Source organism: Amblyraja radiata, chromosome 18 (genome assembly GCF_010909765.2).
Source record: "Amblyraja radiata isolate CabotCenter1 chromosome 18, sAmbRad1.1.pri, whole genome shotgun sequence".
NCBI classification, from domain to species: domain Eukaryota; kingdom Metazoa; phylum Chordata; class Chondrichthyes; order Rajiformes; family Rajidae; genus Amblyraja; species Amblyraja radiata.
The window spans coordinates 24,740,430-24,757,525 of NC_045973.1; the positions used below are offsets into that span (position 1 = coordinate 24,740,430).

Genomic DNA, 17,096 nt, shown 5'->3' on the forward strand with positions numbered 1-17,096 from the left:
CATTGAGATCACTCAATGTATAATCCAAACTCAATACGGTCCTTAAAGTTGAACCTTGTAACTTCCAGATGATTCATTGCCCTTTAATGTGGTCACCCCTTTTATGACCATCTGTATGATGCCTCCCACTGCGATCAAGAGCAGGTATGAACTTGTTCTGTCATTGAGGTCACATCATATATTCAGATTCTTTACTGCTCAACATTGATAGCACCCCATTATATTGCTAGCCTTTGGGCAGCACAGTGTGGTGGAGCCCTAGAGGCCAAGGTTCAATCGTGACCTGTGTGGGTTTTCGCCATGAGCTTCAGTTGCCTCCCACACTCCAAAGACGTACAGGTTTGTAGATTAATTGGCCTGGGAAAATTATAAAATTGTCCACAGTGTGTGTGTGTGTGTAGAATAGTGTTAATGTGTGAGGATTGCTGGTCGGCACGAACCCGGTGGACCAAAGGGCCTGTTTCTGCGCTGTATCTCTAAAATAAAATAAAATAAAATAAACTAAACTACTCATGTAGGACCCTGCCCTCTGCAGGGACAACCCCTTAAAATTGTCAGATCCTTTGTTCCCCACTATTATTATTCTTTTGTGTATAATTGGGCCTTGCACTTCCATCTGCAGAGGTGACATTGTGCATCTTTTATTGTCCACTATTGCAATGACTCAGACCGTACATTGCTCCTTGTTCACACTGTTTGTAACCCTACTATACCGCCACTGTAATGTCACCACTTTTGTTATCTTATTCCATAATCTGCAAAACAATCCGGAGCAGGGACCTAAAGCATGGGTGTAAATTCTTCACTTGACCTCTTGAAGGTTCTTCAATTTTCTGCCATGCAGGGGTCCCTTGGCATTTTGCACATTAAAATAGCCATATTTGAATGATCTCCCATCATTGAGGAGATCAGGTAAGAAATGTGTTGGATGGGACGATGGTGCCAGGGAGGAAACTTCCAAAGAGATGTTCAGGAAATGAGCTCAAATATATAATCAGAGCAATAATTGGGAGAAGTTAAGAAGGTCTAATCTACCCCATTGTTTCAGTAGGTGTTCCTAAAGTAGGTTTAGTATACATCAGTGGTGGATGCATTGGTTTCCAGGCTGTATGTCTCTCTGGACATCTCACTTAAATTGCCGCAGAGCATGAAGTGTGCAGAGGGTTTGAAATATTGAAACGTTTTGCAAGGCCAGCTCAGAAAGCTCTAAAGAATCAAGCAAATTTCTATGTCCGAAATTACATTGCTCTCATCAGGAGCAGATTTAAAGACATCAAATCGAAAGTTTGATCATGACCCAGATGACATTTGTGATATTTCAGTGGTGTCATGGTCACCTTGATTGGAACTAGACTTTTATTCCAGAGTTAATTAAAATTCCCCTGGAGCTGAGGTGAGCTTTGAACTGGTCTTTGAATTACTGGTCCATTTGTTGTAGATCACTAACATTATCACAATCAAGAGGTTTGTTGTTGTGGAATATTCTGAATTGCTGTGGAAATAACAGAATTCTCCCTATTTGTTCATGTCACGGCATCAATGGAACTAGGAGTGGCTGCTCAGATGTGACAATGTCTTTTTGTTCTCTTAACAGCCTGGCCCTGGTCCTGCCACCGTATAGTAAATATTATATCCATGCCAAGCTGGATGACCAAATCCTTCAAGCTCAGTGTAAGTATCTGTTGTCCAGTCTGTCTGCCCTTTGGCCTGATCTTGAACCTGCAGACTGCTGTCACTGGCCTGCAGAAAACTAATGCACTGATAGAAAGCAAGCTTCCCGCTCACAATCCGAGTTTAGCCAATTACACAGGGGCTTTCTGAAGTTGGTGAATCTCCGTATTTTGCAAAGCAGCAAAAACAAAGTAAAAGTAAAATTAATATACCAACCAGCTGGTTCTGAAGCAAAAGTCGAGCTCTCCTTCTCTTGCTTTCTGCTAGAATATACAATGATTCTGAAGCAGCAAATCATGCAGAGTATGTGAAAATAAGCATGCTTTTCACGATGCTCTGCTTGGGTTTCAGTTTCTTTCTTGCTTTTTTTGTTTCATTCTGTTCTTTTGTTTTCTTTTCTTTCTTTTTTTATTTCTCCGGATTGTATGGACTTGCTAGCTGTGTTTGCTGATGCTTTGGAATCATTCGCCCTTGGCCATAGCATGCAGGCCTTGTGTGCAGAGCACCTAGAGCTGTCGGTCTAGATGTTTGCAACTGTTTGTTTGCTCTTTGGAGATTTTTATTTTGTCAGTTGCAAGATTCTCAGTATATTTATACACAATATTTTTATTCAAATAGTAATTGAATAAAATATTGTTTGTGACCCCCTTCCTACCCAACCCCTTTTTTTCTGCTTTCTCTCTCTATGGTGGATTCATACAGTCCAAATCAACAAAAAGGGCAAGTATCTTAATCTTGGTCCCCTCCCCTCACCCTCTTTGTTCGGTGCCTATCCCCCACTGCACCCAACCTGCTTGCCCATTTACCTGCCCGTCTGACCCCTTCTCAAATTCCCTTTCCAACCCTCTTGGTGCACTGTCTTGTTATGTCCACAATGGCTTAGAAATTTCCTTTGCATTGCTCTGAATATTTTCCCTTTAGTTACCTGCTTCCTATTGTATGGAATTTTAATGTCCTGCTTTCTCTCTTTTTCTTTCTTTCTTCCTCTCTCACTAACTAACCCCTCTTTCCCATCCTGTCCCCCCTACCTTCAATGATGCTGAAGAGATATCAGTGCTGTTTGGAACCTACCCCATTCACTTCCTCCCCATTAGCCTGTAACTGAATCCTATGCTCCACCCTTTCGAAAAAGAGTTTGAATGTCTCCATGTAACGTGGAGAGTTTGGCCATGTTGATGCCTATTGAAAGATAGTCAGTAGCTGACCGCAATTGGTGCAATGAAAGATAGTGAAAAAAATGTAATGGTAACCAATTAAAAGTATTTGCATTCCTAAAAAGCCTGAATTACCTCATATTTATTGGCAAATATTTTCTGTGTTCCGTAAAAAATACCTGTATTCTGGGCAACATATTGGCTACAACTATACTCCTGAGGTTTGCTTCAATCCTGCAGATCAATCTCTCTACCTCATTTTTTACGAATTGCGTAGTTTCTTCTCCTCTCCTGTGCTGATGATAAGGTGTGTGAAACGGTGCTCCTCCCCCTCGCCAGTAGTTCCCAGATAATGTTCCTTTTTATTGCAGATTTTGAATCCTTGTTACCCAGCTCCTTTGAGACCGTGGGACATGTATTCATTGCTCCCAGGTAGCTGTGTGTATGTGTGTGCGCTTGCCCATTCACTTCATGCTGTAAGCTCATTGTACGATGTTTCACTTTGCTGCCCAAATCTTAACATGCCATGAGACAGTTAATACCACTGCCACCTCTTCACCAAACCCCCTGCCTCCCATCCACGCTGTGACCTGTGTTTGCTCCCACTACATCTGCCTATGGAATGGACATCCCCTTGCCTTGGCTTAGTCTCTCGCCATTATCAAATCACCGGCATATGCACAAGCTTCCTGGCTGCTCTGGTCATTTCCCCAAGGCACATACCGCTGCATGACGATCACATGTGGCAGTAACTGCCCGGCTGTCTGTGTGTTAAAGAATAGGGAACTACCTACAGCATGACCCTCCTACATGTACTGTCCAATCCCTGTACCAAAGTGACACCCTGGGGGTTTGAGGGTGAGGGCTTGTCACTGTCTCTTCCACACCAGTGTCCACTTTACCCTCATGGAATGTGTTTACACTTGGATTTCATCCTAGGGAATACTGCAAGGATCTGGTCAAGTCAGAAAACAACACCGAGTTTGTGCTCAATTTTATCTCACTGATGGATACGAACACTCCTGACTACAAGAATTGTGAGTACAGCAGTGGTCTTCAGGATAGAACATCCCTAATTGACTGCCAGCTTACGGATGCTTTGGGCTTTCTGATTTTATTATTATATTGTTTAATCTCTATGCAAAGCACAGGTCTGCTGCTGCACTTACCGACATTAAAAGAAGCAATGACCATAACACTGTAACATTATCTCTTGTGGACAAACATCTAAATTTTAAAAGTTAAGTTGTTCAAGGCACTGACAATCTATGCAAGAGGGTGGGTTCTAATATCGGCACCTCTTTCTCCTTGCTGTAGCCAGATTCATGTGAAATTCAGAAGCTCACTATACCTGAGGCGATTTTTTTTAAATCCCTTGCCATAGCATGTCTTAAGTGTCATTCTTACATTAGTGTTGTGAGTTCACTGAGGTGAAAACATTTGGCAGATAAACATTGATAAGCTATGTACAGAGTGGAAATGGATATGGACCTGCACCTACCTGTTCATTCACAGAATACATGAAGTGATGTGGATTTCATCATAGAGTTACCTTCATTCTTAGATAAATTACAATGATGCCAAATATAAAATAAGTATGAGTTTGCCAAAGACGTGTACATTGCAAACAGTCATACAGTGTGTACCACAGAAACAGGTCCTTTGGTCTACCATGTCCATGCCAATTGTTGCACTTATTTATACTAATCCCACTTACAAGCATTTGGTCCATTCCCTACTAGACCTTGGCTGTTAATTATTGACACTGATACAAACACTACACTTAACCGATTAAGTGTCGCGTTTGTAGCCATCTCCACCACCTCATCCCAGATATCAGCCATTCCGTCTTGAAGAATTTCCTCTCAGATTCCATGTACACCTCCTCCATCTCATCTTAAAATTATGTCCTCTGGTTTTAGGCAACCCTGGTAGGGGGAAAGTATATGATCCACCCTATCTATGCCTCTCATAATTTTGTAAACCTCTATCAGGCCACTGGTCAGCCTCCTCCATTCCTGCGAAAATAAACACAACCTATGCATCTGACCCTATGGGTCTGAAGAAGGGTCTCAACCCGAAACATCACCAATTTCACCTACCACCACCCCTGGCAATGCATTCTAGGCCCCCACTACCCTCTGTAGAAAACATGCCATGCATATCTCCACTAAACTTATCCCCTCTCACATTAATGCTATGTGAGAGGGGATCACATTAATGCTTTAGTGTTGGACATTTCCACTTGAGTTACTCCAGCATTTTGTGTGTATACACCAGCATCTGCAGCTCCTTTTTATTACATTATCCAAATACATTAATGTTGGTCCAGTGCAGTTATTACGCCTACCCAATATTGTATGATTACACATGTGCCATTTCCACTTATAATCTATTATGTTATCAATGATATCAATAATTCTGATCTAGGGAGGCAGTGGTGTGGCAAGAAAACTACAGCGTGGCCTGATACTGAAATCTCAAGCATGGTCCTGTTGATTACAAAAGAAAATAAGGGTTTATTCTCAAACTATGACCTTGTATTGCCTTTGTAATGTCACTGGTTCACCTAACCCAGTATGGCTGTAACCCCAGCTCACCCTGATATACAACAGCATGGGTATATAACACCAAGAATGGTGCAGATGATTTGTGAGAGGATATTGCCAGGGCTGGAAGACGGGCTGCTCTGGTTGCTTTTGTGGAACAAAGGAGTTGAAAGAAGAATTACTGGAAGAATTACTAAAATGATAAGCGGCCCTTGTACGATGAACAGAAATAAGCTATTTCCTTAGCAAAGGCCACAAATGAGAAAATTAGTGTTAGATGCGTGGAGATGAAGAAAGCAATGTTAAATCTGAAGTATTGTCAGGGTCTCGAAGTCACTACCTGGAAGGGAGGTAGATTCAAAGGTCTCACCTGGTTTAAACAATGCCTGAAGGAGAACTGGAAGAACCGTGACCAAGGATACAGACTGAGCTGAGAAATGGGAGTAATCTAACAAGCTCCATTTTGACTAGCAAGGAAACAGTAGGGATTGGCCATTCCCTCTTCCATATACTGTATTCCTCTGACTCTGCCTTGCACTGGTGGTCATCTCACCATGTAATGCTTAAAGTAAACCCAAAACAGCAACCCTGTGCTCTCTCTAATTAACCTGACCCAAATGCAGTGATTCAATAATATCTCTGGTTAACCAAAATCAGCACCATGATACATTGTGAACAATTATTACTTGTTTTTATAGCCAAGTATGCACCCCCTAAATGAGTCTCACTCTTGGTATTTGTGCACCAAATTACCATTTGAAGGCTCTGTTTACGAGCGATTTCTTTTTCCATCTGGAGGCAGATTTTTGGAAAAGAGCAGGAATGTTTCAGAAGAAGATGTAAATCTGAATGGTCTGACTGCACCTCCTGCTTCTGTTCATTAGGTGGGACCTATTCTTGAGAGTGCCTTCAGTGAAGTCAACTGGTGTTTATAAACTATTCAAAGAGATGTATGTATCTTTATTGTAGGAACACGGTCAAGATTGCTCATCTGGTCATTCCAGAGAAGGGTCAATGTGAGTTTGCAACATGACCAAGCTCAGAAACCTGTGAATAACATTCATACTTCATCTCTATGTTCCAGGTGAATCAGATTTGATCTACAATCTGATCTTGGATTCGGGAATCACTGCCAAGTTAGTGGAGAAGGTTTGGAAGAATCACGACTTGCACACGTAAGTTCCTGATGCTGCACAAATTATTGAAGCAGGTCAGGAGAAGTGAGCAGGTTCATTACCATATCAGATGGTGGTGGTGTAGGATAGGGAGGGGAGACTGCAAGGGAAATACTGCAATGAACTAAACATGCATTGTTCCAGCTCCCTGGGGATTTGGCAGCTCAGGAGGAATTTAAGCAAAAGTGGGCTCCTATCTTGGGTTGCCAACTGTCCAGTATTAGCCGGGACATCCCGTATATATAGCTAAATTGGTTTATCCCATACGGTACCGTCCTTTTCCCATATTTGACTGCTACTACTCGGGTCGAAGGGACTTTCGCCTCACCCATCCCGACGTAGTGCAGCCATGGAGTGCAGCAGCAGCCTCGCCCCTGGCCCCATCAGTCGGCAGCCCGGCCAGCTGTCTGACCTTCTGAACTTCGCTTACCGCCGACACCACCACCCCTCCTTCTCATGGCCGATCATCGGTTCATGAGTTGGATGGGGTGCTGGACTTTACGCGCGACATCGCACGCGGGCCAAAACTCCTCAGCTGGCCCGCCGGCTGGGCTTTGTGTGCAGTCCAGCACCCGGGCCAACTCATCATTCACCCAGCCACGGCCGAGCCGGGCAATGAATTGCCATCGGGAATTTGTCCCTTATTTTGACCTTTTGTCCCTTACTTGGGAGTGAGAGCCTGAAAACTGTAACGTCACGGTTCAGGAACAGCTTCTTCCCCACAGCCAACAGGCTATTAAACACGACAAATAAGCTCTGAGCTCTGAACTGCAAAAGACTATATTATTATTTGTTATTTGCATTATATTTGTTATTTATTGAACATTTTCTTTTTTTTCCCCCGTTATGTATAATATTTACATATTCTGTTGTGCTGCAGCAAGTAAGAATTTCATTGTCTCGTCTGGGGCATATGACAATAAAACACTCTTGACTCTTGAGAATGTTGGCAACCCTACTCCTATCACAATTCCTGATCGGAAGTGAATCGGAGGTTAAATTGTATACACACACCAGCAACAGTTTGCATTTATATACCACCTTGTGTATAAAATATTCTAAGGAGATTGTGTTCTCTGTGTGCAATTCCTGCACAATTAATGTCATTGCCTGTTATACTCAGACTGCCATGGAATGCATAGATTCTGCCTGTCATGCCCTGAGCAAGTACAGGTTGAACAGGTGAGGATCTGGCCCTTACCAATCTTACTGCATTTCTGAGAGTTAACTCTGCTAGCAGAATGAGATTTATGCAATTATGCAATAAATGCTGCCACATTACAATGCCAGGGACCAGGATTCAATGCTGACCTTGGGTATTCTCATAAATTTGCATAATCCGTTCATGCCACATCCCAAACACATGCCAGCAGTTAATTGGCTGCAGAAAATTGTCCCAAGTGTGAATGGGTGGCAGGAGAATCAAAGAGGAATTGTTAGGTAAGTGCGAGGGATCAAGTTGAAGTGAAAAGGGAGAGGGTGAAATGGGGTGGATGGAATTACTCTGCTGGGAGTTACATGGATCCAATGGACCAAGTACCTCCTCCTGTGTTTTAATAAGTGACCTGTAGGATACAAAGTGTTCACTTCGGCATTGACTCGGATTAACTTTCACACTGTGCTTGCTATGTTCACTATGTTTTGATTGCAACAAAGGGAAGTCTTTTGGAGCAAGAAATTTAAATGAACCATACAGGAAAATTCCACAGGAGCAGTCAAAGCCTATCAGAACTGAAAATCCATTAGTGGATGAAATTTTCTTGAACAATTAACTAATTTTGTCTCTTCCCTCCTCTCTGCTTGTTATATCCCACTTTCACCTTCTTTCTGGGTTTCTCTGTGTTTCTCTGTCTCTGCATTTCTCACTGTCTATATTATATCTCTCTCTATGGTTTATTTAAATAAATCATTCATCATTCTGGGTCTCTATGTTTGAACACTCCATCTGTTGCCATGTCCTTTTCCCTGACCTCGTCTATCTCAATCTATCTCACTGTCTCTGCGTCACTTCCAATCTCTGACTTTTATGCATCTGCACCATGACTACTCCACAAACCCGCAATTTCAGGCTGGGTCTGCTTGCAGTTTTCGTAGCTACAGATGGAGGAATCACCAGAGTATTTCCAGCCAAGTGAGTATTCTTTTTCTTTTAATTGATATGTATGTAAAATGATAGGCTTCTTCCATTCTACATACCACTTGATGGTTGAGTACATTGGTGAGTCAGGCGTTGGGCGCAGACCAGACTGAGTTTATAATGAAGCGGTTGTTTGCAGTGCTAAATTTTGTCTCCTAGCAGACACAGTGAGATTCATATTTCAGCCTCAATATTAATGTTCAGATTGCAAGATAGAAGCCAATTGCCAACAATTAAACAAATGTATACTGCCTTCTTCCTGATGGTATTAGTGAGATGAGGCTGTGGCCAGGATGATGTGGGTCTTTGATGGTATTACCTGCCCATTTGAGGAGGAGCCTCCTGGAGATCCCTTTGATAGTGGGGAGGTTGGTATCCATGATAGACCAGGCAATGTTGACCACCTTACTTTGTTTACAATGTTTACTTTGTTGCCGGATGTTCAAGTGACCTAACCAGGCTGTCATGCAGCCAGTCAGTGTGCACTCTACAGAACATCTGCTGAAGATGGATAAAGTATTCGACAATATATGGGATCTTCTCAATCTTATGAGGATTGCATCAGTGTGCTGGACCCAAGACAGATCTTTAGAGATATGCATGCCCAACAACCTGAGGCTGTTGACTCTCTCGGGACTGTTGACCGTCCTGTTCAGTCTTTCCCCTTCTGAAATTACCTATTGGTCTTGCTAATGTTGAGAACAAGACTATTGTCCTGGTACCATTCAATCAGATTATTAATCTCCCTTCTGTACACTGATTCATCATTGCCTGTTATTTGTCCAACAATGGAATCAGACCAGTGTCTGGCTACACAGTCATGGATATAGAGAGAGCAAAGTGGTGGACTGAGCACACAGCTCCTGTACTCATAATTATCGAGGGGATTGTTGTTGCCAATTCGTACTGATGTGGACTGCCGATGAAGAAGTTGAGGAACCAATTGCAAACCAGTTCTCTGATCTAGATGATTAGTGTAGAGGTGATGATGGTGTTGAACCCTGAGCTGTAGTCGATGAACAACAGTACGTGTTCTTTTTGTCCCAGTGGTCTGGTGCAGTGTGGTGATCAGGCGAGATGGCATCCTCTATTGATCTGATGTGGAGTTAGCAAATTGTAGTGGGTCCAGATCCTGCCAAAGGCAGCAGGTGATATGCATCACAACCAATCTCCCACCGATATCCTTGTACAGATGCTAGTTCCATCAGTCAGTAGATATTCAGAAATGTTACCCTGCTCTTCTTGGACACCAGTATTATGGATGAACTTTTACTGCACAGTGACCCACAAAGTAACTGCACAATGACCCACACTTATAGCACAGTAATCTTCAGTCACTATACACTGATCTTCAGAGTTCCAGCACACCAACCCTTAGTTTACAACACACCGATGCTCAGTTCCAGAACAATGATACCCAGTTCCAGCAATCACTCTCAGAATTGCAGCATGCAACCTACCCTCAATTACAGCACACTGACCCTCAGTTACACCACACAATGACACTCATCTACACTACTCTGGCCCTCACCTAGAGCTCACTGACCCTCACCATTACAGCACACTGACCCTCACCATTACAGCACACTGACCCCCAGTCACACCACACTGATCCTCACTTGCACCACACAGTCCATCAGCTAAAGCAAACTGACCCTCAATTCCAGCATGATGACCTTCAGAATTATAGCATACTCTCTATCCTCAATTATCCAACACAAATCCTCAGAGGTACGGCAGACTGGCACTCAGAATAACAGCACCATAATCCTTAATTCCAACATACTGTTCTACTGAATTGAAGCACTCTGACTCTCAGTTACAGCACACTGATCCACATAATTACATTACACTACTCCTGTTACAGCACACTGATCCACAGTTACAGCACATTAATCCTCAGTTAGGGCACACCGACCCTTAACATGGAGCACACTGACCCTCTGTTAAGGCACACTGACTCTTAGGATTGCAACACACTGACCCTTCATTTCAGCATGCTGACTGATCCTCAGAGTCACTGCACACTAACTCTCTGTGTTAAAGCACACTGGTTGAGGTTTAGATTTGTGGTTAGGATTATTATTACTATACCCAAGTACAATCACGCCAAACTCAAGCACAATAGGTAGAGCAAAGGGAAAGATACAGAGTGCAGAATATATATTGTAGTGCTCCTGTTCCATGGACAAAGTCCAATAGGGTCGAGGTGAATGGGACAGTGCACTTGCTTCTGGAAGGTCTATTCATAAGCCTGGTAGCAGAGGGGGAGAGTCTGGTGTGCACGCTTTCAAGCTTCTGTATCTTGTGCGTGACAGGAACAAAGAGAAGAAGGAATGACTGGGATGGGATGTCTTTGATTAGATGGCTGCTTTCTTTTGACAGCAGTTGTGGTTCAATGTGGTTTGTCCAGGACAGATTGTTGGTAATATTTATCAGATGAAGTCCAGAGGTCTGGTCTGTGTGATGGACTGGGCTACATCCACAACTCTCATCAATTTCTTGCGGTCTTGGGCAGAGTAGTTCCCAAACCAAGTTGTATTGCAACCCAACAGTATGCTTTTTATGGTACATATGTAGAAGTTTGTAAGAGTCATTGGAGTCATGCCAAATTTCCTCTATTTCCTGGGGGAGCTGTCGCTTCAGTGTGGTTGGTCCAGGACAGTTTGTGAGTAATATTTATTTCAAAGTACATGAAGCTCTCAACCAGTTCCACTTCAATAACATAAAAGCTGATTGGGGCATGTACTTCACCACACTTCCTGAAGTCAATAACTAGCTCCTTCACCTTGATGACTTTGAGGGAGAGATTGTTGCCCTGACACCTTCTCTACCTCCTTCCTGTACTCCGTCTCGTCATTGTTCGTGATCTGGCCCACCACGGTGGTGTCATCTGCAAACTTGTAAATGGAGTTGCATCTTCACTAACACACACTGACCCTCATTTACAGCACACTGACCTTCACATTTCCCTCACTGGGATCAGGACTTAAAATGGTTCGCAACTGGGAGATCTAGAAGGCCTTGGCGGACCAAGCTCTGTGGACAAATGAACAATAAACGGCAGTGAAGAAACAAACGGCAGTACATTTACTACAACTGTGGCCCAACATGCCCCCTCCAACCAACATATCCAATCTGCACTAGTCCTACGCACGTGTGTTTAGCCCTTATCTCTCTAAACCTGTTCTATCCATACACCTGTCTAATTGCTTTTTAAAAGTTGTGGTAGTCCCTGCCTCAATTACACACACCATCCTGTGTGTGAAAAGGTTACCCCTCAGATTCCTATTAAATATTTCCTAATAAATATTTCCCCCTTCACCTTAATCCTATGCCCTCTGGTACTCGATTCCCCTACTCTGGCAAGAGACTCTGTGCCTCTACCCGATCTATTCCTTTCATGATTTTATATGCCTCTATAAGTAGGAATGTTTCAAAATTTTGAGATTTTTAAAATCAAGGCTGTAATTTATCCCATCAGAAAACATAAAAATAACTTTAATTTGATACCTAATTCACTTTCATACCTTCAGTATTAAAAAAGTTATGATCATTTTCATACTCGGAAATTAGCATCTTGTTCCCTATTGCTTTTCCATTAACTTAACACAAAAGCTGTGATCGAGGACAGTCATAAGCCCATGACTTTATTAAAAATTAAGAGAACTGAATGAAATTTTCAGCTATTATAGATTGAAGCATTCTGAAACAAATATGAAACATTTTACTTGGATAACCTGAAATTAAAGCATATAATTAGTTAGTTACCTAATTGTAGCTAATTACAAAATTAGCCATTGTGACGGAAATAGTAATAAACACGAGACCGCCTTGAAAATTCAAAAATGTGATATTCTCAAGATCAGAACTTTAATATTATTGTATTATATGCTGTAAGTACGTAACAGAATTAAAGAAATTACTATTTCTAGCAAAAGACCAAGTCTTTATAGAGAAGATCAGTTGCTAGCTGGTACATTGGCATATCACAATCAGTAGCATCATTATACTCCTCAGATTGTAACCAGTAAGCAACTCTGTACACCTTGTTTTACCTCAACATTTCAATTTTGGCATTGTAAACTACAAGTTTTTGCTCTTCAAACCACGCATGACATGCCTTTCTGCCCACTACTTTCCCGTTAAAAATGTCCTGTAGATCATCACATTTGGAGTAGTCCAGATTCGGATAATCTCTGCGAATGCTGTCTAAACAGTCTCTTTTGCTGGGCATTTGAATTGACAATTTTGCATTTCATCTTTGGAGACATCTGTTTAAAATGTAAAGAAAAAAAAACACTGAACGGCATTAACAGAAACAAGTTATTATTTGCAGTTTTAGAAAAAAAAAGTAGAAATAATAGTTAAACGCTAAAACAAAGAGTAAATACCCAACAAAAAAATCATATTCATCAGTTTCATCAAATCAATTAAATTCATCTAATCAATCTAATTCATCTAAATTCAATTACTAGATCTAAACATCTATCCATTTCTTAAGAAAAGGCTAACATTTTTAAATAGCATACGTATACAAATAACAAATAACAAACTGATCCCATTCACACAAGAATTCACAATATAACATGATTTTTAAATCTCACTTTGACTTGCTTATATGCCAAATGGAAGGAATTTGATGTTTAATTCCCATAAATTAATCCAGAAACATCCACTCTCAAGATAATCAAAATCATTATTTTTTGCACAATACATCTGACTAAAACTGTACTGTGGATATTTAGTATGAAAATATTGATCATGGATAGACAAGACAATAACACAAAATATAGATGATTTAGATTTTCTTATGACATGATTGTGCAAAAAAATAATGAATTTGATTATCTTGAGAGTGGATGTTTCTGGAATGTGATCGATTGGGATGTTGTCGTTGCCATAAATATTAAGCCCATATTGGCAGGCAAGACATGGCCGATTCGTATGGGGTCTAAATAAATGTTTTCGCATTATAAGATTAAAATGAAGCCATACCAAAAAGCAAGATAATATGGTAAATAAACAACATACCTTTTGTTTTGTCCTGATATTGCGATCCGTGATCTTGAAGGCATTAAAAGTCGCATTTAACTTCAATGCAGTGATTAAATCGTACAGCAAATTAAAAAAAAAAAAACCGGGAACAGAAGCCCGAACGATTTTCTTCATCAGCTAGCAGCCCGAGGAAATCCCTCTCTGACAACCGATACAAACCTGCATTTTAGTCCCGCTCCCCCACCAAAGCGTCCTGAATCGCACGCACAGGCAGTGGCAGATCTGTAGTGCCGTTGATGGTAACAATTTGTAACAACGCTACTATAAGATCACTTCTCATCTTCCTGCACTCCAGGGAATATAATCTGAGCCTGCTCAACCTGTCCCAGCCTGCTCAACCTAAATATTGACATTAAATTCTATCTGCCATTGTTCCACTCAGTTTAGCAACTGATTAGAATCAACCTGTTGGGTTCTGTCTCAAGGCAGTTCCCCTCAAATTGCACGCTCCTCAGAGTGAAGATGTTCCTGGCTTTGCATTGCCCTGGGAATTAAACTGCCTGTAGGAGGCCCACTCTCCCTGGAATCTCTCATCCATCTTGGAATTACAATCCCCCATGGATTTATAATAACCCGTGAGTTTACACTGTCTCTTGGAATTACACTGCCCTCTTAATTTCTGCTGGTTAATGCCCCCCCCCCCCCCCCCCCCCCCCAAGTTGTGTTGCAATCCCCCTCCCCCCTCTCTTTGTAGTTACAATTATAACTCTTAAATAAAGAACTGAGGAAACAGAAGGTTAATTTCTGTGCAGAGTCAATGGTTGGATCACCATGTTTTATCCAGTCGATTGATTTAATGTGTTGAATCAATCTTGAACTGTGTTATGTGCTGCGATGTGTTTCAGAACGCTTCAATAACATCCAGCACAGAGAGAGATTTGGTCTCAAATAAGCTTTGACCACTTGTTCCCTCACTGAAAGGGTCTGGGTCATGTCAATATGATAAAATGTCACTCATTTTCTGAAACTTTTCTCACTTGTTGAATTAACTTTCCAAATTTGCTCCTTAGTGCTGAATTTCTGCAGCGTATGTGCTTTCTGTGATTGTGTGGTCAGGACTATGATGAACGGGGGATTCAAGGTGTTCCAGGGCATATTGTGAACTGCACGGGCACTTTGAACAAAACGCTTCATTCCCATTATAAATGTTCTTGAGTAGAAATATCTTGAACGGTAGATATATCTTGTTTGGCACTGAGCTATGTGTGTTTACAGGGCTGCTGAAGACTGGATTGAAGACCCAGAGCCCTTCAGTTCAAGCTACTACAAGAGAAGTTTAGACAACACTGGCCTTATCTTCAGTACACCGTACAGGGAACGTACGTGTCCTACGTAGATACCAGGCTCGTGTTTGCATTTTATTTTTAATGAGGAGTTTTTGAATAATTTGTATTAATTCAAAAACAATGTTATCGGCATCCCCGAAGCTCCTCAAAGGCCAAGGCCCACTCACTTGTATTTCACTCACTTGTATTTCACCCACTTGTATTTCACTCACTTGTATTTCACACATTGACATAGTATTCTTTCAAATTCATTTCAGTCAGTTTGAGTATTTTACATTAATGCAAGGTTCAACAGTGATGGTGGGAAATATTCACAAATGATTTGAATGGGCCTTAATGAGGTGATCCAATGTGGTCTCTGTGTGAGATTAAGTGGGTCCCACAGACTCACAATCTGAGTGTAATAGAGATCTGTTGGGAGGAGTCTTGGGTAGGATTAATAGAGGTTTCCATGGCACCTTGTGGTGAGATTAACAGAGGGTCAAACAGAGATTCAAACTGAAAGCAACTGTGGATCTCACATTGTCATGGTCTGAATTGAATAGACAGACTCACAGAATTGTGATCTGAGATGAAATGAGCATCCCGCATGGAGTTTAATGGGGATTATTTGAGGGATCTGCAGAGGAATAATTGGGATTATTAAAGGGTTTCCACGGAGTTTCTGGAGGGCATTAATACAGTTTCTCACCAAGAATTAATTGGAATCATTATTTTAAGTGGTCCCACGGGGTCTTGTTATGAGATAAAGCCGGGCCCTAAATGTCTCAGTGTAGGAGTATAACGGGTCCTACCGGGTGTCAATGTACACTTCATAGAGGGTCCAACGGTCTTGATGTAATAATGGTCCCACAAAGACTCAAGTAGGGTGTTTAAAGAAGAATCCCACAATATTTAACATGAGATGAATCAGAGGAACCCACTGGGATTCATCGAGAATCCAGAAATTGCGGCTGAGACTAACGAAGGGTCCCGAGAGATGGAGATTTATAATGGGTCCCACAGATACCAGTCTCATGTTTGTATTGGATTTTTAATGAGGAGTTTGTGAATCATTCACTTTTAACCTACAAACAATGTTATCTGTCAAAACTCCTCCAAGGCTAACCCACAGATCTTACTTTAACAAATGTCATTAATACAGCATTATTCCAATTATATATGTTAGTTTAAGTATTCATAAATAAAAGGTCCAGCAGCAAATTGGTGATAAATATTCACATGAATTAAGAATGTGAATGCACTAGAGAGGGAGCAGAAAGATTCACCAGGCTATTGCCTAGGATGTGGTATTTATGAGGAGAGATTGAGCATGAGGAGAGAGGACTGGTTTGTTTTATGATGTTGTGGCCATTACAGAGACTTGGTTGTGAGCAGGTCAAAACTGGCAGCTCCAGGGTTTTAATGTTTCAGACGTGATAGAGAGGAAGGTAAAAGAGGTAGAGGAGTTGCTTTACTAATCAGGGAGAATGTCATAGTGGCACAGAAAGGACATACTGGAGGGTTTGGCCACCGAGGATCCATGGGTAGAGCTCAAAAATAAGAAAGCTTCAATCACTCTGCTATATTATTCTATACAGCTCCCAGCGGAAGATGGAGGAACAGCTATGTAGACAGATTACAGAAAGATGCAAAAGCAACAGGATTATCAGTGACATTTCCCCCAATATTGTAATTGTAATTGATTTTTTTTATTAGCCAAGTATGAAAACAAAACAAGTATGTAAACCATACAAGGAATTTGATTTGCCATACAGTCATACCAGAAAAGCAACAAAGCATGCAACCACATAAAAATTTAACATAAACATCCATCACAGTGGCTCCTCTACATTCGTCACTGTGATGGAAGGCAATAGAGTTATCTTCTTTCCTCCTTATTCTCCCGCAGTCAGGGGAGTCGAACCATCCGCAGTCAGAGCAATTGAAACTCCCGCAGCCGGTGATCGAAGCTCCCGTGATCAGGGTGGTCGAAGCTCCTGCGGGCTTGGAGCTCCCGAAGCCGGTCTCTAACCAGGGACGAGAGCTCCACGATGTTAAGTCCGCAGGCTCCCGCAGTTGGAGCA

The 17,096-nt window shown here is 41.7% G+C and overlaps 1 protein-coding gene across 3 annotated transcripts in view; it reads left to right on the top strand.

The window, feature by feature from the left end:
• cacna2d2 (calcium voltage-gated channel auxiliary subunit alpha2delta 2) overlaps positions 1-17,096 on the top strand; it is a 374,530-nt gene that overhangs the window by 322,720 nt on the left and 34,714 nt on the right. For 2 of the 3 annotated variants that reach the window (XM_033036873.1, XM_033036875.1), the window contains 7 exons: positions 1,595-1,671; positions 2,374-2,391; positions 3,197-3,257; positions 3,765-3,862; positions 6,459-6,549; positions 8,618-8,680; positions 14,960-15,063. In XM_033036873.1, the coding sequence (XP_032892764.1) occupies positions 1,595-1,671; positions 2,374-2,391; positions 3,197-3,257; positions 3,765-3,862; positions 6,459-6,549; positions 8,618-8,680; positions 14,960-15,063 (512 nt within the window). The remainder of the gene's footprint in view (positions 1-1,594; positions 1,672-2,373; positions 2,392-3,196; positions 3,258-3,764; positions 3,863-6,458; positions 6,550-8,617; positions 8,681-14,959; positions 15,064-17,096) is intronic. The other variant, XM_033036874.1, reaches the window with a different exon arrangement.